The sequence below is a fragment of the Filicampus tigris genome, chromosome 2, assembly GCF_054856515.1.
Source record: "Filicampus tigris isolate MCC_2025a chromosome 2, RoL_Ftig_1.0, whole genome shotgun sequence".
NCBI classification, from domain to species: domain Eukaryota; kingdom Metazoa; phylum Chordata; class Actinopteri; order Syngnathiformes; family Syngnathidae; genus Filicampus; species Filicampus tigris.
Window position 1 is genome coordinate 26321923 of NC_141218.1, and position 27959 is coordinate 26349881.

At 40.2% G+C, this 27959-nt stretch overlaps 1 protein-coding gene across 5 annotated transcripts in view; it reads left to right on the plus strand.

Moving 5' to 3' along the window:
- Positions 1-27959, plus strand: part of mid2 (midline 2) — a 131297-nt gene that overhangs the window by 58663 nt on the left and 44675 nt on the right. For all 5 annotated transcript variants that reach the window (XM_086023638.1, XM_086023640.1, XM_086023639.1 and 2 more), the window contains one exon: positions 8806-9689. In XM_086023638.1, the coding sequence (XP_085879764.1) occupies positions 8862-9689 (828 nt within the window). In that variant the 5' untranslated portion in view covers positions 8806-8861. The remainder of the gene's footprint in view (positions 1-8805; positions 9690-27959) is intronic.

Here is a 27959-nt window from a genome sequence, read left to right on the forward strand (position 1 = left end):
CGTAATTTACATTAAAATGTACTCACAACAGAATTTTAATAAACAAAATACCTTTATTAGACACTCCAGCAGCGAGTAATAATCTTGTTAATCAATGACATCATTGCCAGAGCGCAACAAAGCACAAACTGTCAAAATGACTGCTCCCATAGTTCTAATATTATAAAACTCCAGTTAGCCCTAGTGTTAAGTAAAGTATTATTGCGTTGCAAAAAATCCCTCTGGTGGTTAAAATATAAAGTTGTAGTGTCTACACTTCTGTTGAACTTCTCCACCAAAATGAGTCTGAATATGCAAAAGTGGGTTATGAGTTATAATTCAGTTGAGACAATTCCAGCAATCTTATCTTCTGTCTGTTTTCTGTCAAGCGTACACTGTAAGTGCATTCAGCCGAAAACACCATCACTGAGTGTTTGTTGTTGCAAAAATTGGACACTTTTACTCTCAAGGCATGGAATCCATATGATAATACATTTTGTCAGTGTGTTGATAATGTATTTGACACCTCATGGATTAGCTGTCTGGCTCATTTTAGCACAGAATCCTATGCAGTTACTGGTTTAACCCAGGAATATGTCATCAACCTTGATACAGAACGTGATTGTTTTCTTTGAAAGTCTTTTCCAGTCTAATATTCTGTTTATATGTTGCATGGGCGGGTTAGAAATTGCAATTACTCACTGAAAACATTCCCTTTTCGGAAGCCCGGGATGACGTTTATGTGGCACAGATTGCTTTTTCACCCGTGCCTGGGGTATATTTGCATATTTATAGAAAATTCTAGCAAAAGGTAAGCCTTTAAGGAAACGTCATGGTGTCTCTCACACACACGCAGTCATGATCGTGTTGAAAAATCAAATCTGATGAAGTGTCAGCTGTAAACACAAGCAAGTTTGCTTTCTGTGAGAAGGCGTAATATTCGACCCACTGGTGCTTCTTGAAATCATCATCTTGTACTACAAAGTACATGTTCACTTCCATCATATCATATCGGTTATTTTATAGCAAAATTAACAGCTGTTACAAAGGAATACAACAGAACAATTTTACAATGACTTCCTTCAAGGTTGAACAATGACAATTTTTATAAAATGCCAATTTTACACTTCAGTCAAACAGTCTTGCGTATGACTGGATTAAAAAAAAAAGTAAATACAATTCCAATTTCTAAAAACGTCCCTATCTTACATTATTAAAGATCCAATGCCTCGACGTATTGTTGTGTTTTTGTTTATTTTAATAACCTTTCATGGACCTTTTATTGTGTTTGCAAGATAGTTTGGGTTGGAAATGCCCAGGATGCCCTTTTTCAGGCTATTCTAGTTGGTCCAGATCACCTGGCAGATTAGATGGGTGGATTTCTCTTCAATATTCAACATGTACATAAGCTGCACCCTGTTTGGATCGCTGTTATCTTTCTAGTATTTTGATGCTTCGATGTCGACTCTTACTCTTCGCATTCATCAAGTGTTGGATTGCTCAGATGTAAAATTCCCTCCCCTTTCTGCCATTTTAAACGCGTTTCATGACGTAACGATGACATGGCGTTTACGTTCTCGCAGCTGAACTTCAACACACTACGCAAAGCAGTTCTCAGGCCCTACACGGAATATGAGCCGTTTCGACCTTTGTGAGACACGTTTAGTCAGACAAGTTTACCCGACTGATGTGTTGTCACAAAATAATCATGAAAGCCACCGAGATAAACCCTAAATCTGACCAGTGCAGCTAGATACTTCTAACTGCATTTGCTGCATCGACTGTTCATAGTAGTGTTGTCCAAATGTGCTGGTGATGTGATGTAGCATACAAGAGAAGACACACTGTCATTGTATTCAGTTTCTGAATAGTAAGCTTGACTTTCAGGGTTATACAGTTATAGCTGCAAAACTGGGGCGCATAGGATGCTTTCCAATGAGCTCTGTTCATCCTGGCTTTTCCAGCATGTTCGACCACATCTAAATACGTAATAAGCTGTCCTCCCATCTTCCTAGGCTCATGTGGGCGAAAACACGTTTGTAATGGAAGCATCACTAGCCGAGACAGGAGGGTGGTTGCAGTACAGTGGTGTTTCCTGTTAAATCCTCTTCAGTTCAAAGAGATTAGAAGGCTTCTGACTGTGTTCATTTATTATGCACTGGCTGCCTTCAAGGCAGATGTGGTAAGGCCACTGTCACAATCTTGCTTGATCCTTTTTTTTTTCATGTATAACCGTGCTAAACCAGTCACCTTCCTCGCATTTGCAATCTTTCAGACAGCATTCATTGAGAATGTTGACAGACACCAAATCAACAAGAAAGATGGTCCTTCTTTTGGTCCATGCAACAATCCTCCACCACCACCGTTATGTTAGTGAAGTCCATCTTGGTAGGCTTAAATAACCATTCCAACAGACATAGGTCAAAGTGTAACACCTAGCAGTTCTAAGGTAACAAATACAACTGGCAAACGTACACCTGGGTTAGAGTGAGAACAAAACAAACATGTCTTCCATTCAAGATGAGCACACAGACAAGAACACTGTGGATTACACTCTGACATAGCAAAAGTTGCTTCTTTGAAAAATGTGACAGAGACCTGATCCAAGCTAATACTATGCTCAAGCGCCGCTCATTTTTATACAGAATTGGGGCATAGTGGCAGGACTGAAAAATCCAATTTAAATATAGGTAGGCAGAAAAATGTAGCCCTGTAGGCACACAAAACTCAATAGCAAGAACCATGTACACTGCTATCCTGGCCTGCATAATATGTCTTTAAGTATACCTCTACATGTCCTTTGGCTTTGCTGTAATTATGCTGAATTGAAAAATAGGTGATGTGGAGCAAAAACAAGCTCTCATGTTTAAGTTTAAGTTTTGACCCCCTACTAAACAGTAGATTTGTATTGACCACACAAAAATATCAAATTGTTACATTCATTGTCACTTCTCAAACAGTCACAACGACCAACCAATTGAACCTTCATCATTTCAGAACAAGACTGCTCAAAATTGTGAATGACATTCTAGATGATTATTTTGGGTCAAAGGTTTTTCAACGCTCTAACTGGGGAGAGCAGCAAACTATTTTCTTGTCTAGAAACAGTTTCCATGGGGCAATTTCAAACACAAATATACACGTTAGTTTAAACTTAACATTTCCTGTATCAAAAAAGGAATTAATTCAAAAAGGAATATCGCTGGCGTCTAGCCAAAACCTCACAAGTCACATTTTGGAGAATTTCATATTTTTTCAAAAATCAATACTATTGGTCAGTCCAGATGCGTGGGTGTTAATTTTACACTTTATTGACCAATCTAAAGTGTTGAAAATGGCTTGCTCTTTCCCTATGCAATGCTAATGGTTGAACAAACTTGCCATTTTTGGGGTCTCCCGAAAAGTGACTATTTCGGAGGTACAAGCTTTAGGCCCGATGCCGGCGATATGTCAAATATTCTTTATACTACCATAAGTTTTGGAAGTATACAAACTAAAAGGAAGACACCTCGAGAGGAAAAAAATCATTCCTTCATTTGACTTAACCAAAACCTTACAAAATATCGCCACTTGGACTACTACACTGAGCAAAAAATATAATTATCGTGTGTGATGTAATTATGGTCATGGACAAATACTGTACTTGTCACCTTGGTAGTAAGCCAGAAAAGCGACGGGAGTCATAATTAACAGAGACCTAAGCCTGTCAGAGGGCTGATTTTATGTTATTAAAGTACATGAGCATGAATCTCACTGATTAACGAAACGTTGATTTTTATGTGTTTTGGATCATACGCCGCTTCAAGTCCACACTGGGCATCTTCAGAAGAGAGCAAGGCCCATGCTGTTATATCTTGTTTTTTTTTTTTACACTGTGCATATTGTTAATTTGTGGGTCAGAGCCAGGCCCGGGTTCAGCAACCTGCACGGTATGGCGAATTCCCAGTGGACCAGACTGCATTATTACACTGTTCGGTAACCCATTATTTCCTTCCAGTCCGTGGATCCGTTTTGATATCAGTAAATGTAGTCCATCCATTACACTTGAATCTGAGTATCTCGCTGTCGTACAAATGTATTGTCGACAATGTATGCTTATGCCACTATACTATACAGTATATAGCACTGACCGCCAACCTTTGTAACTAAGTGTGTCACCAAGACATAGTAATTTAATACCAAAATTATCAAAAATGTAATCCGAATACAAACACCCTGTCTGTGATCTTGTAAGCACACTCAATTGTAACTTTGCTTTTTGATTAATGCAAAAATGCTTTATAAATATCGTTGGAGGGAATGGTAATCTATTTTATATTGATAGACTAATAAGTACGACATTGTATATCTTCGTTAAAACGTGAACCAAAGTGAGCTGGTCTGAGCCCTGAAACTCCAGGGCTGCAAATGAGTCCCACTCCAGCCCTGATTAAATGAACACTCGGTGACTTGTCCCCGAGAGCATGCAGGCCCAGCCCATGTTATTCCATTAAGAGCTACCTATTGGACCACAGAATGGAAACAGCATCTTTGCCTGCTGCTGCCTTTTTTTCGCAGAGCGCTGTGGGAAAGTGACCTTGAATCGTAAAAAGTTTTGTTTTAAAGCATTTGAATAGTTGTATTGTACAATGACAAAAGCAAAAGTTTTAGCTTTATAACTTGATATTACTCTGCCTCAAATACATGAAAGTTACTTTTCATATGCAGACGTGAGAGCCAATTTCTAAAACATTCTGCTGAGCTGCAGTGAATGGGGAATGGAAACACCCGTTTTGGCTGTGTGACTGTTTACATTTTCAAAGCAGGCATCAAAAGTTAGATGAAACCAACCTTTTCTAGGGCTGAGACAGTGAGAATGAAAGAGAGAAAAGTCAAGTTGAGGCTAGGCTAGGGAAAAATAGAGGAAAATGTGAAACATTTGGAATGGATGGAAGGGGAGGCATATGCAAGTTTGTTTCTTTTTATCTCATGAAGTAACTGCTTGCAGGCATATTGCCGGTGTCAACCACCGCAAAGGAACGCAACTTTAAAACATTCTTTTGGGGGGTGGCGGGGGCGTTGGGTCAGCAGGTTTTTTTGGGGGGTTGTTTTTATTTCCTCAATAGATTATAGCAGCAAATAACTAGCAAAATAAAATGCCTGGTCTTGACACTGAAACTCAATTTCACAAAAGAACTGGAACCAAAATGTCCACAATTCAATCCAATAATGTTTCTGAATTCCACTGGATCCACTTAAACAATGCGCTGCTTCTTAAAGGTTTAAAAGCTCAGCTGTGCGCATTAGGAGAAATGCCATGTTTCGGGTTTTAGAGTTATGTTTGCCAACGTTGTCAATAATGAAAGTATTCATACAGCAGTGCTATGGCAGCTTGTTCGTATAATCATGACTTGTGTCCTTGGAAGAAATGTGAATGATGTCTCTGAATCGCACAAATAGGCCAGTTAGTCCCTGGAACGTGATGTGTTGGCCTCTAGCTTGGTATGTGGTTACGTCATAAACGAATGAATGAAAGGTCCTTGTTTGACTGAGTGAAACCGGCTATGATGCAGAAGAAGAAAATAGTGATTTCCATCTCCCAGACTCAGAGTTCATAGAAAGTTCTGAATCTTTATTTTTCCCCCCTTTCATTTGAATTAGCTAAATGCAATCAAACGTTAAATGTTATATTGGGGTGGATGGACCAATAAGCTGACTCATTGCTTTTTTACATTTTTATGACCAATTAGAAGAATTTCACTTTTGTACTGATATTTTCAACGGTTTTCAGATGCCCAGTCTTGAGTGACCACTTTGCAAAGTGATAATATGAGCCGAAGGAAGCATATTTGGAAAAACAATGGAACCATGTGGGACACTGCTTAGATTCAATAGAAGACATCAGCACAACCCGGTCTTCTGGATTTCACAGCTTGTATGCTTTGATCCAGAGGCAAATATTTCTTTATTATTCTGATAAATGATGTCTTGCCTATATAAACCAGTCCAAAATGTGTAAAATAAATCACTGCAAAAGGTGTAACTTTACTCTTCAGGCTAGATGAGTGCTTTTCCATGATGGAATTACAAATATATTCTTTACAGTTCCATGGGGGTAAATGTGGCAATGTGTCAAAAGTTTGTTTTCCATGGCTACTGCTGCTCCTTTTGACTCCTTTTGTCACTCTCCAGGACTTTAAAAACAATGCGATTCCCTGCTTCTTTTCCTATTCCTCTGTAAAGTGGAGATTGACGAGAGGATTAGTCTCAAGATGGACCTGAGGAAGGGAGGGTACTGGGAATGTGTTTAAAAGTTGTTGTTTTTTGAAAGGGATGGTGTTGGGCGTCACATAGGATGTGGAAAATTTGAAAGCAGACTGCTTAGTGTCCTTACATTATTAGAGTAAGAACTTTTAATGTTTTGATGGTGTGATGTAAGTTTGTATCATATTTGTAAACGGTAATGTACATGGTGAATATTACCCTGAAGCTTGATTCGGGGGGAAAAAAATTCAATTTCAATTTATTTATTTGAAGGGACAGTGCACGTTGATGAACGTCATGAACAAATACAGACCTAAACAAGCCAGATTATAGCCATCGGCTAATTTCCATCTGTTGTCCCCAGGCAGATGTTCCCTAAAATACATGATTAAAAAAAAACACATAATCACAATAAACATAATTGTGTCGTAAAAACAAATGCAAATACATAGGTTAACAAATAAAGGGCAATGTGCAAATGTTCAGAAGTACATACACAAAAAATGTGAATTGAAAGCACAATAGCTATCAGAAAAATTAAATCTTTTCCTGAAATCATTCAGCCCTAGGGTAGACTCAACAGCCCAAAAAGCACACAAGAACCTAGCGCCCACTGGGTCAGTGAATGGGGCCGTTAGAATGTGCACAGCGGGGTTAAAAAGGCCATAGACGATTGATCAGCTTTAACTGGATAAGGATACAACTCAAAATATTGAATGTTAAAAATAACAAAAACAATCACATTTATTTATGAGATTTGTACTGGTGGCTCGGTCGGGCCAGTGTCACCGAACGTCGGTCACGTGGTGGCCCCAGCCCACCAGGCCACCGTTAATCATCGGCCCCGGTATGCGTGTGTTTTTATATCAGCAGGATAAATATTATACATAAATATATTCAGTTAATGATTAGTAGAATAAATTATTTTCTCTGTGGCGTCTCAAACAATGATGCCACCTCTGGTCTGGGTGCACACAATGCAACAAAGGATAAGCGGTTCTAATAATGGACCGATGGATAACTGTGTTTTCCCCTTTTACCATTGGCAATTTCTTAACAATAATCTGCCAGAAAGAGATTGCCATGATGGTTGTTTACAGATGTGCATTCTGTAGATGTTCGGCATTAACAGTAGGCTTCTGTTCTTTCCCAGAAGTGACTCGTAAACAAGAATTTCAGACTAGAGGCAACAATAAGTGTGCTGATAAATGTGTGTGTGTGTGTGTGTGTGTTCACCCCTTTTACTGTGCAGCTCTGCCCCGAAGCGGCTCCCCTTACTGTCTGCATTGTTTCCCCAGGGTGACATGGCTGAGCCTAATAGGCCTGCTGATGGTGTGTTAAAGTGGGGTGTTAATTATAACACTATGGTCCGTTAAGCACAGTCACATTAATGTTGCACTGCTTGAGCTTTAGAAGGCCAGACTGCTGACTCATTCTGTGGACTGGATGATAAAGAGAAAAAAATCTGCTATCAATTTGATGGGCTAAATCAGCTGATTCTGTCTTGGACTGAATAGTTTTTGTGTCATCGGACATTTTACATCTCATTATGTGCTAAACTCTGGGGTAGAATTCCATTTATTCTCAAATAAATTACTGATTAGTTTTCTTCATGATCAGTACATACAGTATAACATTCTGGTGTTTTGTTTTTTCTTTTTATGTCGGTATTTTCCTGTTCTGCCTGAGTGTATAAAGGTGAGGAAACAATCATCCTTCTTGTTGCCATTAGATTTTCTCTGTTTTCCTTCGCTGCATCCTGTGCCCTTGTGTTTTGTTTTCAGTTCATTTTCCCCTGAATATTACCAATCTTCACCCCGATACTTAAAGGTTAGAGCTATGTTCACGCCTTCTTGCTCACTGAGTGGTAGCTCACCACTGAACACGCTCTGTTTAGCCTAACACAGTTGGATTGCGTGCTAACGACCACAGAAAACCTCAGATGAAAAACAAGAAAGTATGGAAAATGAGGGCATGTGGTTGTAGAAGCTGTGCACATGCCACAGCAGCTGTTTTTCAAAGGAATTATGGTTATTTACTTGTTGCCCAACCATGGACAGTATGGTCACTCCCTTCTTTCAATCTGAAGTCTTTTTGGCGCTCCACTTAGCAACGTGCAACACGCCGTCGACGAACCCTTTTATTGTGTAGCGTATGTACTACAAGGGCTGGAGGATGGAATGGCATCTGCCTAGATGATTCTCCACCACACTGCAATTGAAAAATGCTCTATTCGGGAGCAGCGTTGCGGTGCATCCAATAGGATAGGGGTGGCTGAATGATTTCAGATAACAGCTTCAGAAAACAGGTCAGCCGTGATTGGTCGTTACCTGAGCCCTGAGCAGTTGTGATGTCATTTTCAGTTGATTGAAGTGACAAAATGGCTGACCCCAGAGATGGCGAAAAACGGGTGGATTAACTCTTATCCCACAAACGCAATGATTATCAGTATGCCTTGTTTCCGCTAGTTGGCTTGCATAGAAGATATTCTTGAAAAAAGTATGTTTGGGTTGACTTCCCTCTTTATCTGTTCTCATAAATGCTTGAGCTTATACTTATACTTTTTTTTTTTCTTTTTAACAGGTAAAAGGCCAGCTTCCGTGGGATTTGATGTTGCCTTTAGATAGGTTCAACTGAAGATGGAAACACTGGAGTCTGAGCTGACCTGCCCAATCTGCCTGGAGTTGTTTGAAGATCCTCTTCTCTTACCGTGCGCCCACAGCCTGTGCTTCAACTGCGCCCACCGCATCCTTGTGTCACACTGCTCATCCAGCAAGCCGCTCGAGTCTGTTTCGGCCTTTCAGTGCCCCACCTGTCGTTACGTCATCACGCTGAATCACCGCGGGCTGGAGGGCCTTAAGCGCAATGTGACGCTGCAGAACATTATAGACCGCTTTCAAAAGGCCTCCCTTAGCGGCCCCAATTCGCCTACTGAGAGCCGGCGTCTGCAGCGGCCCTACACCGCCACCATTAGCGGCACAATAGCCGGAACAATTGGCGGCGGTGGTGGCGGTGGAACAAGTGGAAGCAGCGCCCGGAGCAGCCCGGCCACTTCCAGCCACTCCCACTCCCACCCGCACGCCAATCACACCAATCACATCAACCACACAAACGCCAACCACAGCCCGGCTTTTGTGGCTAAAATGGATCCGCGCATCTGCTGCCAGTTCTGCGAGCAGGATCCGCCTCGCGAGGCCGTCAAGACCTGCGTCACGTGCGAGGTGTCGTACTGTGACCGCTGTCTGCGAGCGACGCACCCCAACAAGAAGCCCTTCACGAGTCACCGCCTGGTGGAGCCTGTGCCGGACACGCACCTCCGCGGCCTAACCTGCATGGAGCACGAGAACGAGAAGGTCAACATGTACTGCCTGGTGGATGACCAGCTCATTTGTGCCCTCTGCAAACTGGTCGGGCGGCACAGGGAGCACCAGGTGTCCTCCCTCACCGAACGTTTTGACAAGCTCAAAGTAAGTCCTTTATGTTCTTTTTTCGGTTGACAGTGTGTGCAATATCGTTATATTAGTCTCTTTTTTTTGTAATTTAATGGTGAGTTAGTCAGACCTGACTATGTGTAAAATGATTTACTGTATCTTTAAATGATGTGATTCCCATTCCCACATTTCGCAACCCATCGCAGTAGTGATCTTGAGTTGTTATTCCTAACCATTACAATTTTTATCAGAGCCAGTACTGCCTCATTCCCACCATGTGCACCCGCATCATCCGATTTAATCAGAAAGGAAGACAAACACGAGCTTTGGGGACACTGTGCCGTTGAGCAGAGAGAGGCGGTGAGCAATAGGGGAGGCAGTCATGATAATAGTCGATGAGTTGGCATTCTGTGTGACCGCTAAGCTTCCAGAGTCTCATCATAAAGAGAGGGAATGCTGAGTCAGGGTGAAAAACAACAACAGAGAGGTATAAGCTGGAGCTAATTCTATCACCCAAGAGTTACCGTCGACGCCAGTTGGAGTTCAACACATACTGAGCAACTTGACATGTCGGACTTTTTAAGATAATTGTAGCCAGAGACGGCTGTTTAAAAGTCAACAGAAAGCGTCTTAAAATAAAGTATAATCATAAAGCATTTTTTACTGGATTACAAATTTAAAACTATGTCATGCATTCACTCTTTTCAAGTTTTATTTTAAACACGGAAAATATAAAAGTACAAATCCTATGCGTTTTTGCACATTAGAAATTGTGAATAGAAACAACCAAAATGAATGAAATTTAATTGAAACTAGAGAATGCAATTTCTGGAGAAATTGCGTGTGAAGGCGAAGGCCTTCACACAATTAAAACAGTGGTGGTGATCACAGAAAGGAATTTTTGCACCCCTTTCTAGCATCTTTTTTTCCTGCATTCTCTGCAGACAGGAGAGTTGTTTTCCATCAACTGTCCTCCCAAAAATGAAATATCTTACACTCCTACCTGAGTTCTCTTTGTAGGTGGAAAAAAAATAATACGATTTTTCGTGGCATCAAACATGACTGACTTCATTGACTCGCATCGTATTCTTTAACCATTTTCTTCTTTTTGTTATCTTCATTTTCTTCCTCTACGACTCACATTTTGTTCTTTCTCCGTTTGTTTGATATTGTAGCATGCACATGATGGGAGAAGGCAAAAGACTAAATTGTTACTCTCAGAGAGGCAAAATTTAGTGGTAATGATATTTAGAGTTTGAAACAGTAATACCTACCGTCTGAATTTTTCCTCACAGTTCTCAATTTTTCTCATCAGTAAGCCTCGTACCGTTTCATCCTAGCAACTGACTTCTTTTGCCACAACATACAGTGTAATAAAGAATTGGATACTATGTTGGGTTGACTAAACACGGCGTTAAATACCATTTATCGTAAATGAACATAAGTATATTGCAGTACTATAAATAGGCTACTTCAATATTTTGAGGGGAAATCTTCATTAAAAAGCACAGTCCTTTGTAAGCACTACACATCCCCATAATCATCCACTATTGATGTATTACGGTGGACATTACCCTGTGTAATGTGCATTGTGTACACCGGCAGGAAGAGAGAACATGTAAACATAAATCAGATTTAGCGATATCGGATTTCTATGCAGAATGGGTACTTTTTGGATGATCTAATTTCATGAGGGGAAAATAGCAATTACACTGTCATTTTGTTTGTATAAGAAAAGTTTGATTATAAAAATTAGTTTGCAGTGAGAGTGAGAGTTTTCTTCAGTGTGTGACAAACCATCTCAAGGGAAACACTACTGAACGGTTGTTCTCAGCTGCAACATAAGTTTGGTTTTAGAGGAAATGAAATCCCCAAATTCTGTATTATTGATGATTTGCGCTCCCATATAATTGTGTCTGGCTAACTTTAGCATGAACATGTATGCAAATTTCAACCTATTCAGCATTATCAGCTTAACCCAGAGGAAAACTGTGTTTATATTTGCGAATGCTAGTTACTCCCACCTCGTTGTTTTTAGACTGGGGAAACGTTTATAGAATGAAGTAGCTGGCTCTCCTCTGCTTTCTCCTCCACTTAATGGCTTCTTTCTTGTGGTTCTTTGGAAAGCTCCTTGCAGCCAAGGCTTTGAACTTTCTCGACTTAAAAATCCTCCATCTTGTCCACATCTTGGACAGAGGCAGCCCGAGTCCTAGCTCTACTTCAGCTGGCAAGTGCCAGTTAATGTATAATCTGGTTTTCAATCATGGCAAAGCGCGGCAGAGGAGGTCTTATTAGGGCATCCCTAATCATGCAAGATGTAGGTCAAGAGGGGCTTTGTGTATTCAGCTTTTTTTCTGCTCCATTTTGGAGGGAAAAGTTTTATTTGAAGTGAAAAGTACCTTTTCAACAATGACACCCACCAAGGAAAAACACATACTGCATGTCCATATTTTTCAATGTTTGATAATCAACTCAGTGAAACGTTGTTGCATGCCAATGCATATTAACTAGGGATGGCAGTCTTTAGTATGAAGCCGATTCGATACCTATCTAGGTACACGGGTTCCGATTCAATACAAAAAACAATATCTGTAAAACAGAATTCTTCGATACGATACGGGTCAGTTTTGAAGCGATACGATTCGAGTCGATATTCGGTTCAATATTTCAAACAAAGCAGCAGAGCTGGGCACTTGACCCTTTTTTGCCCGTCCGGCCGCGACCCTCCACCCTTGACCTGGGTACCCTTCCGGCCGCGACCCCCCGGCCATATTCATAAACATTGTCGGGCCCCGCCCAGTTCCATTCTGTAGATGGAGAACCCATGGCTGTGGTTCCCTTAAGCAAGGAATTCAAACTCTAAGAAAAGAAAAGAAAAAAGAAAAAGCAGCTCCGTAGGCTCTTCCTGCTCAAGTGTGTGGTTGACATGTTCACTACTATGACAAATTTAGTTAATATGCATTTAAAAGTATGATATAATTACAATCAATATCATTCTTCCTCTTGAAAATTTCAAGGGAATGAAGAAAAAGAGGTGAATTGAGAATCACATAACCCCTAAATGCTGTTGAAATCTCAGAAATGCGTGAAATAGATCACATCAGATGAATATATGTCTTTGTTCTCTTGATTTAAACATTGTTTCCCTTTTATGCCCTCGAGCTTAGGCGCTTGAGGGTTTGAAGAGCATAAAGTTTTGCTAGGATGGCTCTTGTGAAAGGTCTTGACAGGTCTCATGTGTACTAGTACCTGATGATAGCCCATTAGGGGAAATAAAGATGTGATGTGATGTGATTGCAGAGAATTCTTCTATTGGATTATTTCCTTGTGGAAAAAGTTGGTCTTCAAAGATTGACTCCCTTCTTCACTCTCAATTTCCTTCAGTACACAGAAAAAAACTAACTCATTGGATGAACACAATTACATTTTGGGCAGGAAACTAAATACATCCTTGTAATTAGGCGTGTGATAATATCTCGATATGGTGATACAGTACATCACGATGTTTTGTCTTCCAATCGATTATCGATACGCCTCTGCCAGGTATTGATCAAATAAATTAATATACTGCCGCTGTAAAGGCTGCTTTATTGTTCATTGCTTATTGAGCAATTACTTGGTGGTCCACTAAGGGCGTGCGGCAGAGGAGCGGCGGGGCAGTGGGGGGAAATCGTCAGGCTAAGAAGACAAACAATGGGAGAGAACATGGCTGAAGCAAGTGACAGACTTAAGTTCAAAGATGCGCCGGTATCATACAGAAGGTGTGGCTGCATTTTGGATTTTACAGTAGTAAGGTTGGAACAAAGGCTAGGTTTACACCGCAGGCAAATGCGACCCAGATCGGATTTTTTGCCCATATGCAACCTGTATCTGATTTTTTTATGACAGCCTGAACGGCTCAATTCAGATTTCTTCAAATCTGACCTGGGTCGCTTTCATATGTGGTCCTAGATGGGATACGTATGCAATTTCTTTACAATGCGATCGCGATCTGAACGGCCAGGTATATATCCGACATTGACGTCATCCAGAGCCCAAAATGCGCTCCGTGCAGGCAGCGGGAAAGTGCTGGCAGCAGGGGATGGAATCTGCAAAGTTGTCTTGAGTAACACTATTGACTGTGTTTTATTTTAATTTAATCCCGCTTGACACATGAAGCATAAAGTGGACATTTATGGTGACACGCTGGACCACATTTACTTCCGCAAACACTGGAGTGATGTCGTCTCTTCTGCGCATGCGCCTCAGTTTGGTGACGCATGTGTTCATACAGCAGACAAAACCGAGGTCGCATTTACAATGTAATATGAACGCTAACACAAAAAAAAAAATCTGATTTTTTTTTTTTTTAAATCTGAATTGATCATTAAGACCTGCGGTGTGAACCTAGCCTAAGATGGCGAAGGACTTTGCTATATGCAAGAACTCACAAAAAAGTAAGGTATACTGGAAACACGCCAAATATGCACACCCACTTGCAGTGGCATCACTCAGCACCAGTCTGCACCACCCAAAGACTGTTAGATTTACCTCCTAGCCAGACCAGCGTGAGTTCTCTACTGCAAGCAAAACTTCCTTTTAATCCTCCCAGGACAAAGTCGATCACGCACAGCATCTGTATGTGTATATGTGACAATATATCTCTGCCCGTATAGCTTAGTTGAGAATGATGGTTTTCGCTGCACGATGCGCACTCTAGAGCCACGCTACGAAATACTCAGTTGAAATCATTTCACTGAGAAAAGAATTCCAACTATGTAGGAAGAGACCAGAGTGGCTTTAGTCGTGGCTTTATCTGTGGCTGGTTACTTTGCATTTATATGGTAGGCTTGAACTGCTTCTTTGGTTAGCAAAGTCCTTCTCACCAAGAAGGCATATCTGTCTTTATCAGTAGTGCCATCAGGGTGTTTTTTAAATTGACCGGTTATCGGGCCAACAACTCTCACGTGCTCCTCCATTTTCACGTCTTCTCTCTGCTCTTGAACTTGCCCTCCCACCTACAATAGGAGCCTATCAGGTTATGCCAAACGATGAAGCCAATCAGTTGTGACAGGTTGTCACACTGACCATTGTTTTTTACACCCCCAAACAACTCAAGCGCAAGTCCCATGCATCAAAATGGATATCATCGTCATGCAGAAACAGTAAAGATAAAGATTAAAAATTAGATTAATTGCAATTAAAACAATTAACACTTTAACTCTGACTGGAATTAATTAATCGCAATTAATGCACTATTTTGACAGGACACAGCCATTTTCAGGTCTCTCCAGAGATGCCCAGTTAGGTTTAGGTCAGTCCACGTCATTGTCCTGTGGAAAGGTCCTGAGCACTCTGGGAGAGATTTTCCTCCAGGATTTTTCTGTACTTGGCCGCATTCATCTTTCCTTGCAACCAGTCTTCCTGTCCCTGCAGCTGAAAAACACCCCCACAACATGATACTCCCACCACCATGTTTCACTGTAGAGATTGTACTGGGCAGGTCATGAGCAGTGCCTGGGTTTCTCCACACATATCGCTTAGCATTAACACCAAAAGGTTTAATTTGATTTGATTGATCTTATTTATTTATTTATTTCAAGGGCTTTCCAAAGTTCTGCTCTGCTTCTTCTTTGTGGTGCATTTTTCTTCCTTCACATCAGCTTGCTGTCTGTTCTCTTACAGGTATACTGTTTATTCCTTATTTAGTACTTAGCCAGTGGGTGTTGTTTAAGCATTGCCCACAAACATGCACACACTACTGTATGTCTGTTAACATTAGAGAATGGGAGCTCTCCAGTCAGTGTGTGTAGGAGGCTAAATAATGCCCCTCAAATATTTGTATTTACAGGTGTGGGACTGTTCATGTATATTGTGGAAGTGGACTCGATTAGGTCTGATGCCTGAAGTGATGGGGCGCTGCGAGTATGTTGCCGGGGGAAACCACAGCTCTCTGTGGAGAGCTGCTGGAGATGGAGATCACTTAGTCATGCAGACGTAAAATCAAAAAGATGAGTAAAAAGCTTTTAGCATACCACTTATAGATGTGTGCATGAGCAGAACCTCATTCTATACACACACACACGCATATACGGACGTACACGTGCACACAGCTGGCATTGCATCATGTATGTGCTGTCATGAAATCCATCGTAGGGTGTGGTGGGTCATGGAAGAAACGGATTAACAAATCAATCCTAATCGTGCAACCATTGTGCACAATTTATGCAGAAAGTACATGGTTAGCTTTTAAGAGCTCTGGTGTCAGCAGTGCTATGCAGAAAGAAGAGTATAACTAGGGCCACTCATCTGCATCTCCTTTGTATGTTTCACAGCACTGATCAAATGCATCCGTTACAATGTCCTCTTTCTTCTTCTGCATCTCCTCCTTCTTTGTCTAATTCTTCTTCTCCTTCTTCCTTTTCATCTCCTCGAGTTTTTTTTTTTTTTTTTTTTAAAGCTTTTTGCAGACTGAACAGTCAATGCAAGTAAGTACGCACAATTGGTAGTGGTGCATTTGATGCGTTCAGAGGCAATTTTTGTCGTTTGCCCATTTCACCGAGTAGGTTGAGATGAACGTTTGGCCGCCAAGCGAGCACGTCACACACACGAGGGCGAATGAGTGGGCCGGACTAAAATCCACCTCCGGCCTTGCTTAGTCCAGCACTTTTGAAAAATGGGTGTCTGGCCGGGCCGGAAGACCGGACCGGTCGGGCCCCCGGGACGGACTGCCCAGCTCTGTCCATTCATATGGTCCAGAAACCACAGACTGCACTTTTTGGTCAGCCTCAACAAGCACCATACTCACAGCAACATGTCTCACTGAAGGCTCTCTGTCCATGTGTATACTGACAGTTTTAATTAAGAGAATGTATAGAGCAAGCAACATTTCCATCTTAGTAGCTGTCCGACAAAAACTAGCATTTAAAAAAAGCCCAAATGCGGCTGTGTTTTGAAGCTTATCCAGCTATCTTATTTTTAATATTGCTGTATTTGCATGTAAGAGTATCAAGTGTATTAATGTTAATTCATTTCACAAGTGGCTGCAAGCTGCGACACCATAAGAGGATTTATAACACCAAATGATGATGAGGTAGGACTGAAACGTTGTTTTCTGCTTGGTTCCAATCATTGTTACTCCAACTTTTCTTAATGTACAGCATTGTTTGTTTGGAAAATATGGTGAATGGGCACTCGTAAGTATTAATCTGTGGTACGGATGAGATTTATGCGAGAGGAAACTGATGACACACACAGCCAATCAGCATAGCTATGAGGTTCGATTCAGAATAGCATTTCATATTTGGGGAATTTCATTAAAGAGACTAATTTAAAGCACACAAAATGTAGAAAGCACAGCAGGTTCCTTCAATTCCTCCCGTAGAGAGCTGATGATTCAGGGCCAATGTAGGGTAATGCATAACAAAAATATTTACAATTAGCATGGATTGTAAGTAAGCATCAACACACACAAACACACACGCATTCAAACATATTAGAGTCGACTGATGGAGCATAGGGTGACTCATTCTTACCTATGGTTACTTTTCTTGACTGCCCTTTGTTTTGGTTCTGTCCAATATCATTCTAATTATGTGAGCTTGCTTCTCCCAAAAATGAGACTTGTCAGTGTGCGTCGCTTGCAAGATACTCAATTTGAACTAATGACAGCAGTGTGAAACGACCAGCACGTCTTCACTCGCCCGAGGACAGCAGGAAGTTCTGATTCATCACTGGTCCTAAAATAGCCCATCGGTTCGTTAGCTTTGGCGCTGCACACCACCAAGTAGGATAAACAATGAACTACTGACTTTCCCTTAGACAAATTCCCTTATGAAGCTTTATTTATTTCATACTACTGTGCCTAAATAATGTTTTTGACAACAAAAAATCTTTCATAATCGTCATATGCAGTCATATTTTGGGAGATTATCACAGATGGTGCCTCGATCAGATCATGCTTTGATAGACTTCTACTGTCACTTGGACTCATATCACTTGTTAGAATAGAGATGGTTCTCAAGGCTGTAAGTGGAAAAAAATGAAGGTTAAATGGCATGCGAGCAGGATAAAAAAATAACAGTAGTAAAAAAGTGGTGGGGTGGAGGTGTTGATTCCCAGTTAAAAAACATATTTTAGCATATGCTGCCTTGAAAAGAAATGTTCTTGCTGGCATTGTTATCAGTCAAGTGTTTTGAAAGGTTCACATTTTCTCTCAAGGGAATAATTTTCTCAGCGACCAAAACTCAACATAGGAGTTTATTTGAGATCTATGATGTAGAAAATTTCACATCATGAATGGATGGACGCCTTGCCTTGACGTTACACCAATAGGCAACCTCCTCCCATCTTTAGGCCAATAAGGGGAACACTGATGCATACTTCCTAGTGCAGTGCCTTGAACAAGTATTTGATACCCTTTGAACTTTTTCATTTTGCCACTTTACAACCACAAACTGTTTTTCATTGTGATTTTAATGATCGACCAACACAAAGTAGCACGTAATTGTGAAGGGGAATGGAAATTATTTGTAGTTTTATTTAGGGCTAAGCGATTAATTGCGTTTGCAATATAATAGCGATTTGAGAAAATGTGATTATGTAATCGTGAAGGCTGCGGTTTAAATGGTCATTACTTTATTGACAGCTGATGGGGGAAGGGGATTCACCGATGGCTAAGATATGGCTAGCTACGGCAGGCTTGACCCATTTCACCTTGCATGTCCCGCATGTGAAAAAAACCCCATGTACGCATGTTGTCTATTTTGTGATGTTTTAGCTGCCGTCTTATGTCAGAGCGTGTGTGAGGAAGTCTCTGTCATGGCGTGCCGCCTTTGACTTTCATTTACATGTGTTCGAAGTTGGAGCACACACACACAGGCGATAGTGTGCGGCTCTTTGAACAATACATTACAAAAGGACCTTGAAAAAAAATCGCAACTCATATCGAAATTGCTTTTTTTTCCAAAAAAAAAGTCGCAATTCGATTATTTTTCATAATCGTTCTGCCCTAGTTTTATTATTCATTTTAGGCAAATAAAAACCTGAAAAATGTGGTGTGCATTTGTATTCAGCCCCTATGCACAATGATATTTTGTCATACCACATTTCCCAGCAACTAAAATTGCACGTCTTTTGGGGTATATCTCGACCCACTTTGCACATCTTGACACAGAAATTGTTGCCTATTCATCTTTGCAGTTTGCAAAAAAAAAAAAAGATTTTGGTTGTGAGTCCGAGCTCTACTGCTCACCCATCAAGTGTGAAATGAAACGACCAAGTAAGTCTTTAGTTAACTGTCTTTTTTTTCTGAAAATGTATTTGTGAGTGAGTCATTCTGTACTTTGCTGTTACGAAACAATGTTAATTAACAACATACTGTAACTGCCCCCAGAGTTGCATATTAGCATATAGCATCAGCTAACAGTGTTATTTGGTAGAGTATAATTACGGCTAAGTTGTGGTGGCGTGCAGTTGTATTTGCGGATGTCGTGCACCACATCGCTATGAATTCATTGGTGTATATCAATAGATGATGGTGATGAAATGTTGCCTCTCCAATTGATAATGTAATAGAATACACGCTTCATACAAGCTAAACTGCTGTATTGACATTTCTGGATTTCATTAGCATGAGATAATCAGCACCTAATTGATTGGTTGGTAAAGTTGTTGTCTGGGTTTGGGCGCTCATTTGTTTTCCACAGTCTGGGCTCTTATCACACCGGTAGAAGCAAACAGCCGGACGCCTCCAAATGAGGCAATCATTTTATGTGACCCATCAAGGCAAGGCAAATGTATGTCGACTTCGTGTTTTAATAACATTGAGATATTGCAAGCCTTTTTTTTTGTTCCAAACCCTCCTTTTAAAATAAATTAAAAAACAGTAGAAGATACAATTTTTTTACTGGCTTCTAATTTCAAAACGTGTTACCTATCAATTTGTTGCATAGATCATCAGCAGCAGCAATCATATGGGTTCACAGTCATAACTGCCCTCCGTTGGAAACCATAACTACAGTACAATATGGCCCCCGACAAAAATGAGTTTGACAGCCCTGCTAGAGTAAAGCAACCATCCCAGTGAGCCCTCTAGTAGTCGATCTAACGATAGCCTGGCTTGCCTTTGATTCAGCAATATTCGGATAGATCCACTACTTTAATTATCCAATATGCCCAAGAAATGTGCGTAGTTCTTGATCATTTCAGTATTTTTAATGAAAGCATGCTACAGACATTATTTAGGACCTGGTGACTATTTGAAAAAAAAAAATGCATAATACATCTTTCAGCTTCAGTTTCTGAACTTTGATTTCGATTAAAACCAGTTTTATTATGATTTAACTGGTAAACGAAGAACACAGAATAGCAAAAGATAAAACATAACTATAGGAGAACATAACTACTGTCAAACATTCCTGTGTGTGTGTGGGGGGGTTGCGTGCCGTGCGTGTGTGTGTGTGAAAGACATTTTGATTAGTGGAAGAAGTGGGTGTACCGCATGTCCATGGTTGAACAAGACGTCCTTGTCATGCTGTGTGTCATTCATGTTACAGGCCACTAGTATGAGTGGCTGTAGGGGCTAACGCAGTGAACCCTGGTGGGCAACATGAGTGGCTTAAGGCTTAAATTTCAAATGAACTACTGTACTGTAATGTGTGTGAAAGAGTAAAACGTGTTGCATGTGATCTGAGCTCAGCATAAGGTTTTATAATGTGCTAAGTGAAAAATGTCAATCACAATTGAGTACATTTTTTTAGGGGCTTTGATGGTGTAAATCAAGATGGCGTACCACTCAGAAATGTAAAAGTCCAAAGAGATTATGAATTTAAAATATATAGCATAATATCAGTAGCATTTGCATTATAACTGCTTTCTGCCAAGTATGATTGGTCTTATCTGTATCTTAAACTAGCTGTTTCAACAACTTTTGAATTTTAACTGAAAACTGACTCTTGCTGTCGGATGAGATTTGGCATGACTGTAAAAGCACAGACAGAAGAAGCGGAGGACAAGAAGATTCAGGCCAGAGCAATGCAGAAAAATTGGGGAAGGGCGACAGCTGACAATGTGGAAGAGTGATGATGAGGCATCAGATGTGGCAGGAAAGAAAGAACAAACTAGTGGGAAATGGAAAGATGTTATTGAGCTCCATTGTTCAAATTTTAAATGACAAGCATTCACATTTACTCAGCTAGCCTCAAGTAAAGCCTCGGGTTGGGGATGTACTGTGTAATATTGATGCAGAATTAAAAGAAGCTGAAGTCATATTTTGGATATGTAGAGAAAACATTTTACGACATCTCGAAAGCAAAACAAATCACTCCCCTGATGTTGCTTTCAATCTACCTCTGCAGTAATTCATAAACATTTTGACAATCAAACACATTTTGGGTGCTCGCCTCGTGTATTTTTCTTATTTGGGGAAGAGATGTCGACATGTCCTTGAATGTAATTGAAACCTTTATTTAAAAACAATACATATGACATCTGAATTCCATTGAGCAGATAATCTAGTTGAAGGAGTGAGTGAGAGTGGCACTCGGTACTGTAGGGCATGCAGATAAGAAAAGCTACGAGTTGACCACACGGCTCAACCAGCAAGCTTTGCGTTTCTACTATTTGTGAAGCGAATATGATTTCCCACCGAGACTCCCACACAGCGTTATGCTCTATGTGTTGGGGTAAGATTATCTGTAGTGTCACTCTGCCACGTGTGATAGGGTGAAAGAGCGCAAAGGACCGCTGCGGGGGAAGCTGTGTGACTGTGATGAATACTGTTGTAGTCGGTCGTTGCAGCTGCATGGTGACGAGTACGTGGCTGAATGTGTCTTCAGGGATCGAGAAGAAAATGTACCATTACACTTTGCCCTGAATTATTTGCATGTAGATTGTAGATGAATTAATTAAACATTAGTTTTAGTCTTTCTGTGGATGGCTTTGCATTTGTGTTTATTCTATTTTATCTATGGCTAACAGGTTTGCTCATTAGATTTGATTGCAAGATCAGCGTAATCAGAGAAAAAATGTTTGTTGTTCCGTCTTCCTTTCCTTCCTTTCACCTTTGTAATATCTCCTTGCATATGTGTGATTTGATTCTAATGCTGTATGACCACCCCTAACCACTCCTCACAAAGGGTTCTTGGGCACAGAAATACATGGACTAGCTACAGCATACCTTGTTGCAGCCATGTTGTTCATCTCCATAAGTACAGTATAAGAATCAGCAAGTGTCCATAACTATGAAGTCTTAAGTTCAGTGTCTGCATTCCTCTCAGTCAGAATGACTCAACGCACTGCTTGCACTCTTGTGGCATTTCAGAGAATAAGTAAATGCACACCTATGTCACGTTAATTTCCCCAGGAGCCAGCGGCTAAACCCGCTCGGTCAGAATGTTTTTGCAATGGAGACCAGTTTGAAGGTGAGTTACTTTGTAAAATCCGCTTAATAGGTTTGACGCGGCCTTCAGATTCCGGCTATTTAATACAAAAAAGAGACTGCTTTATTTTGTAGTAGTCCTCAGATGTTATTTATATAGAAAACATGAATGACAAGAAAAGCCATAGAACTATGTTATTTACTTAAACTGTGCTGCACCATGGAACCATTTTGACAAGTGCTAAAAAATGCCCAGATTTTTTGAGAAAATGCTTTCAGAGCTAAACCATAGCTTGCAAAGCCAGTACCTTATTATGAATTGAGTAAGCAAGTCTTGAGAGAAATCTAGCTACTTGGCAGTTGGTACTGTGGCTCAATGTTGCCTTGTGACCATTAAAGGAGTATTTCAGCAGATGGACCAATGCAAGCTTATTCGGTAGTCGAATGTCCTCCAATGTTTCAAATTTGTGCGTGCGTGGGTGTGCGTGTGTGTGTGAGTTTTATTGTTTTTATTTTATTACCTCTGATTTGGTGTGAAATACATCACGGTATAAATTGAATCCCTTCATGATAATGGCATGGTTATATAAATGTAAGTGTAAAGATATAATGGAAGGATTTCAGAATGAGTTATATAGTTCCTCAGATAATGATAATGTTCCTTAGATAACAAAGATAATGTACATTTCAGGATATTTATTGTGCAAATTTCAAAATTCCAAATGAAAACTCGGCACTCTTTGATGCAAATGAACACAAATGATATTATTAATATTATAAAGTAATTATTTAACAAACTATATATTGATAGTGTTTTGACTTTAAGGCTCCTCCTCCTGGCTGATGTGTACGGTGGACGTCACACTACAAGAGTTAATGGGGGTGGGGGCGTTCGTCACGTGATTTGACCGGTCCTGAAAAACCACACATTTTCCTGAAATTTCCAATGACCAACACGCACTTGACTGCAGCTACATACTGAATATGCTGCCTCTGATTATATTCATCCCGTCTTTTGTCAATAATCAGTCATAGTCAGTGTTGGGAAAGATTTTCTACACAAACTAGTTCAAAGTTCAGCTCACAAATATTAAAATGAACTAGTTCAGTTCATAGTTCATAACTGAAATTTCTTTTTAACAGTTCATCGTTCAAAAATGAACTAATTTATAGTTCTTTCGTCCACCCCTGACCCTACCAATGTGTTGCAGCGAGCTGTTACCTTCTCACACACTGGCATTTGCCCATTGTTGTCACCCATTCAATCTACCCTAGTATCCAGTTGCCGCTATCACGCTAGAATCTTTCTCTCCTTGTAGTCCAACAAGAGAATGCTTAGGACTAAAAATGAACTGCTGTTCAGGTCCAACGCTGATCGTGGTGTTATCAATGCTGTGGTGTTGCTACTTGAGTATTAAGCACTTTGTACTTGCCTCAGCTTTGCTGTTTTGCACCTGCACAACAAAGCAATTGTTAAGACAGTTTTGTTTGGACGGCAGCAAATGAGACTCGCATGCTGAATCATGAGCAGTTGCTTGTGACTAGAGCATATTTACTCTAACCTAAGCTGTATGCACAAGATTGGAGCCTCGGCTATAAAGAAACAGTCTGTATTTACTTTGAAGCTTATCATACTTTGTTCGGTTGTCGTCATTGTACTTTTTTAAAATCATGTATCATCTGTTTTGCAGGACTTTATGTCTTAAAGAAAACCGAGTCATACTGATAATATAACCAATATTGTCAGAGCCTTATCGAAGCAGTGCTACAATATTTGCACAAAGCCTCCATCATGATGGTAACGCCTGGAGTCAGGACTCACAGTGGTTTGACTGTTTGAAATGTTTCATATCACAGCTCACAGCTAACAGCAGCAAGCTGATGATATCATTTGCCGAGGAAAAGAATGGACAAAGGTAACAAATCACAGAGGAACCTGCTTAGATGATGAAACAATTTCAAAAACCCACACGTGTCCATTTCATATAGATTCCACTGCCCGTGGGGTTGAAGTTAGTTCTCAAATCAGTGGGCTGATGAAGGTTTCACACAGATGAGACCAAATATATTGAAACTGATAGCAATGAGCGGTTGTAAGATAAAAAAAAATATGATGACACCATAATGGTATATCAGTCTCATTTTGTTATAAACATCTCCCTAAATTGCATTTCAGACTAGGATGTAAGTGGCATACACTTACCAGACTCAACATTATTCAAGTCAGTTTTATTTATATTGCAGATCTTATACACAAGGCAACTCAATGTGCTTCACATAAGCAAAGACACAACACCTACAAGCATTTACAAACACAGCAGTTCAAAGCAATCAAGCAAGCAAAGTAGAGAAAACAAAAGTGGCTTACAAAAATTACTAGAATGTACATTGACATTTAACACATTAACAGAAAACTTTTAAATCATTTACAAGTAAAGTAAAGAAATAAAAGTGGGTTTCTAAAATATATAAAAGAAGAAAAACTTATTTAAAATTGTTTAGAGGACTTTTAATCAAAGGTATGAGGAAAAAGCAAAGTTTTTAACCTGGATTTAAAAGCATTTACACTCGGGGCTGAGTTCACTTCTGTTGGCAGCTTCTTCCATTTGTGCGCAGCATAACAGCTAAATGCAGCTTCACCATGTTTACTTTGAACTCTGCGCTCCACTAATTGACCCTGCAGGTTTAGATTCAATCAGCATTTTATGAATGTCTTCAGGAGCCAAACTGTTCGGTGATTTATAGACCCGTAGCAAAATTTTAAAATCTACTCTACAGCTAATTGAGAGCCAGTCTAAAGCCCTTAGGACTGGAGTAATATGTTCCGATCTCTTTGTTGTGGTCAGAACCCGAGTTCTGTATGAGCTGCAGATGTTTGATGCTCTTTTGGGGCCGACCAGTAAGAAGACCGTTATAATAATTAAGTCTACTGGAGATAAAAGCATGGATCAGTGTGTCCTGGTCTGCTTGGAGCATGCAACCCTTCAGTCTGGATATGTTTTTCAGCTGGTAAAAGGCTGTTTTCGTGATTATTTTACAGGGCTACGGACCGGTCCGTTTCTCCACCACTGATGGACGCCCGTTTTGCTGACGGTTGACGAATGACGGGAACAAATTTAAAATAGACCGAGTATGCATAGACGGAAACAGCTTTATTTAGTCCGTCCATTTGTCTGTAGTCCGTCATTAGTCTATTTTTCGTGGCGAGGCTTCGATGGCCGCGGTGAGCGCAGGGAGGAAAATAGTGAGGAAAATAGTGAGTTGTTGTTGCTTGAGGGACAGATTTGAGTGAGGGACCAGGCTGTGAAGAGGCTTCCAAAGCACAGTGATTCACTATTTCTCTTCAAACATCGTCCAGTGGGGACGGGGGGACTGTGATTTGATTCGATTGCTGAAAGTCAGGTCTGAGTCTATCAGCACCTCAAGATGTCAGACTTAGTCTTTGGATCCTAGGGACAGTGACTCCAGGTGTTTTATAACGGCAATCCTCTTTTCTTTATTGCTGAAAACAATTACCTCTGTTTTGTTTTGGTTTAGCTGAAGGAAATTTTGGTTCATCCAGTTGTTAATTTTCTCTAGACAGTGACACAATATGCTGATTGAACTGCTGTCATTTAGGGACATTAATAGTTACAGTTGTGAGTCATCTGCATAATTGTTCTAGCCAACATTAGTGTTCTGAAGCATTTGACTCAAGGTAACATATACAGACTGAACAGAAGGGGTCCAATGTCATGGCCATTCGATCTGATTCAAAACTTCCAATGGTCGCATAGTAACTCCTTTCCTCTAAATCAGTGTTCCATTTAATCCCACCCAAGTTTCCAACCTGTTCAAAAGTATGTTATGATCAGTTGTGTCAAGTGCTGCACTGAGATCCAATAAGACGAGCACCGACACCTTCCCTGCATCAGTGTTCAATCTTATATCATTTAGTTAGTACTTTGATAAAAGTAGTTTCTGTACTGTGATGAGGTCAGAATCCTGATTGGAATTCATCAAAAATTCCTTTTGAGTTCAAGAATTTGCTGAGTTGATTAAAAAACACTTTCTCTGCAATCTTGGATAAGAAGGGGAGGTTTTAGATGGGTCTATAATTTACGAACAAGAAGACATCTAGCAGGTACTTTCAGGGGTTTAGGAAACTTGCCTGACTGAAGTGAGCAATTGAATATTCTAGAATATTAGGTACACCTGCAGAGTCCAACGAGATCTTGTAAGAATGCTGTCTCATGTATGGGTATGTAATGTTAACCAAAAGTGTACAGTGCCCCTATGAAAACAACTAAAATGGTAATAAACATATTTAAATGCATACGATCAGTTACTGTAATCACTGACAGTGAACTGTTTCTTGCAGGTCTTTGCATTCACTTCGCTTACTTCACAATAATAGTTACAATTTGCTTAAATCAGGCAGATTTTATTTCCCTCTACTGAGTTAGTCATAGCATTCGTCCCTCTATTCCATGATTGAACCCTGAAACTAATTTACACTTTACACTTCCCACAAAACCTTGGAGTGAAATGAAATAAACATGCTCAACATGGGTTTATAAATCCCACTTCATCTCAATCCAAAACAAATGAATCCACAATAAGTAATAAAAATAATAAATTGTTTCTTTACAATTAAATATCTCAGAATACACATGATGATTTTATTATCTAATATGTACGGGGGCAGTTACTTTCTCCTTAAGAATTTTTTTCTCATTCGAGCCTTTATTTATTCCTTCATCGTGTCATCCTTCTATCTTGTTTGCTAATTCAACCAACTAGAAAGACACTCCTCTATCCCCCATGTGGCCAAAACTTAAAATATAATCACATTTATCTTTCCCCCATAGTAAGCCTCAGGGGAAGCCAGAATTTGCGGTTGATTATGGTTTTGATTACATTTGTCTTTTTCATATTTCCTCTTTGATTGTTGTTTCTCTCCAAGCAATCTAATTTAAATTTCTCCATGGGGACTTGACCATAAGTTAGTATCTGTTAGTGTTGCGTCTGTTCATTTTTTTATAAAACCACTCAAAGCTGAAAGGTGACAGGAGTTCAATAGGAGGTCATTTACAGTTTTTCAATGGCGATATGCAAAAGTGTTAACATTGCAGCTACTTTCACACATGACAATTAAGGCCTTTAGCTGCTGGACGAGGGGACGAAGCCCGACGCTTTGTTTAACCAAAATCACCACGCCCCCACCGCCACCCCCATTCTCTCGGTCTCAAGAGTTGTGCCCTACAGATGTTATCCTTAGACAAAAAACACAGTTTCCCAGAAGGCTCACGTTACTGACATGACTTCACTTCAAAAAATCTTCTCGTTACCAACAGCTGTAAAGCAAGCCAGCTTCTATTCTACTTCTCTTTCATGAGTTTTAATCTCTGGCTTGCCTTTAGTTCTTTCTGTCTGTGTCTGCGTCCTGCTGAATGGCTTGTGCGTTGGGGAGGATCCTGAATTAATTAAAAGGAAAAAAAGACTTTGAAGTCGGATACTTCCCCTCAGGACGTTCTGACACATTTTTGTTGTTGCAGTGCCATAATGGCCCAACAATTTAGCAACTGGACTTTTTCATCTTATTCCACGACAAGGCAGTGCAAGATTAGAAACCCCATTAGAAAGTTTTCTGTGTCTTTTTGTTGTCAGTGTGTTATTTCATACTTAAACTAGACTGTCACCTTTAGATTGAACATCTTTTAATGTTGCTGAAGAAAAGTATGAAAGTGATGCATCCATTCCTCAAAATGAGCAGTGTAATTGGACTGTCTGGGTTAGAAATGTCCAATTTGTCACAGTTGAACACAAAGACGCAATAGTTATTGGCGTACCTTTCATCATAGACAACAGGCACACCATTACACATGGTAAAGTCAAACGATATACAAAAAACAAGAGCTGGATCAAAAAGTTGGCCTTTCATTGTGTTTTTGACATGTCAAGACAAT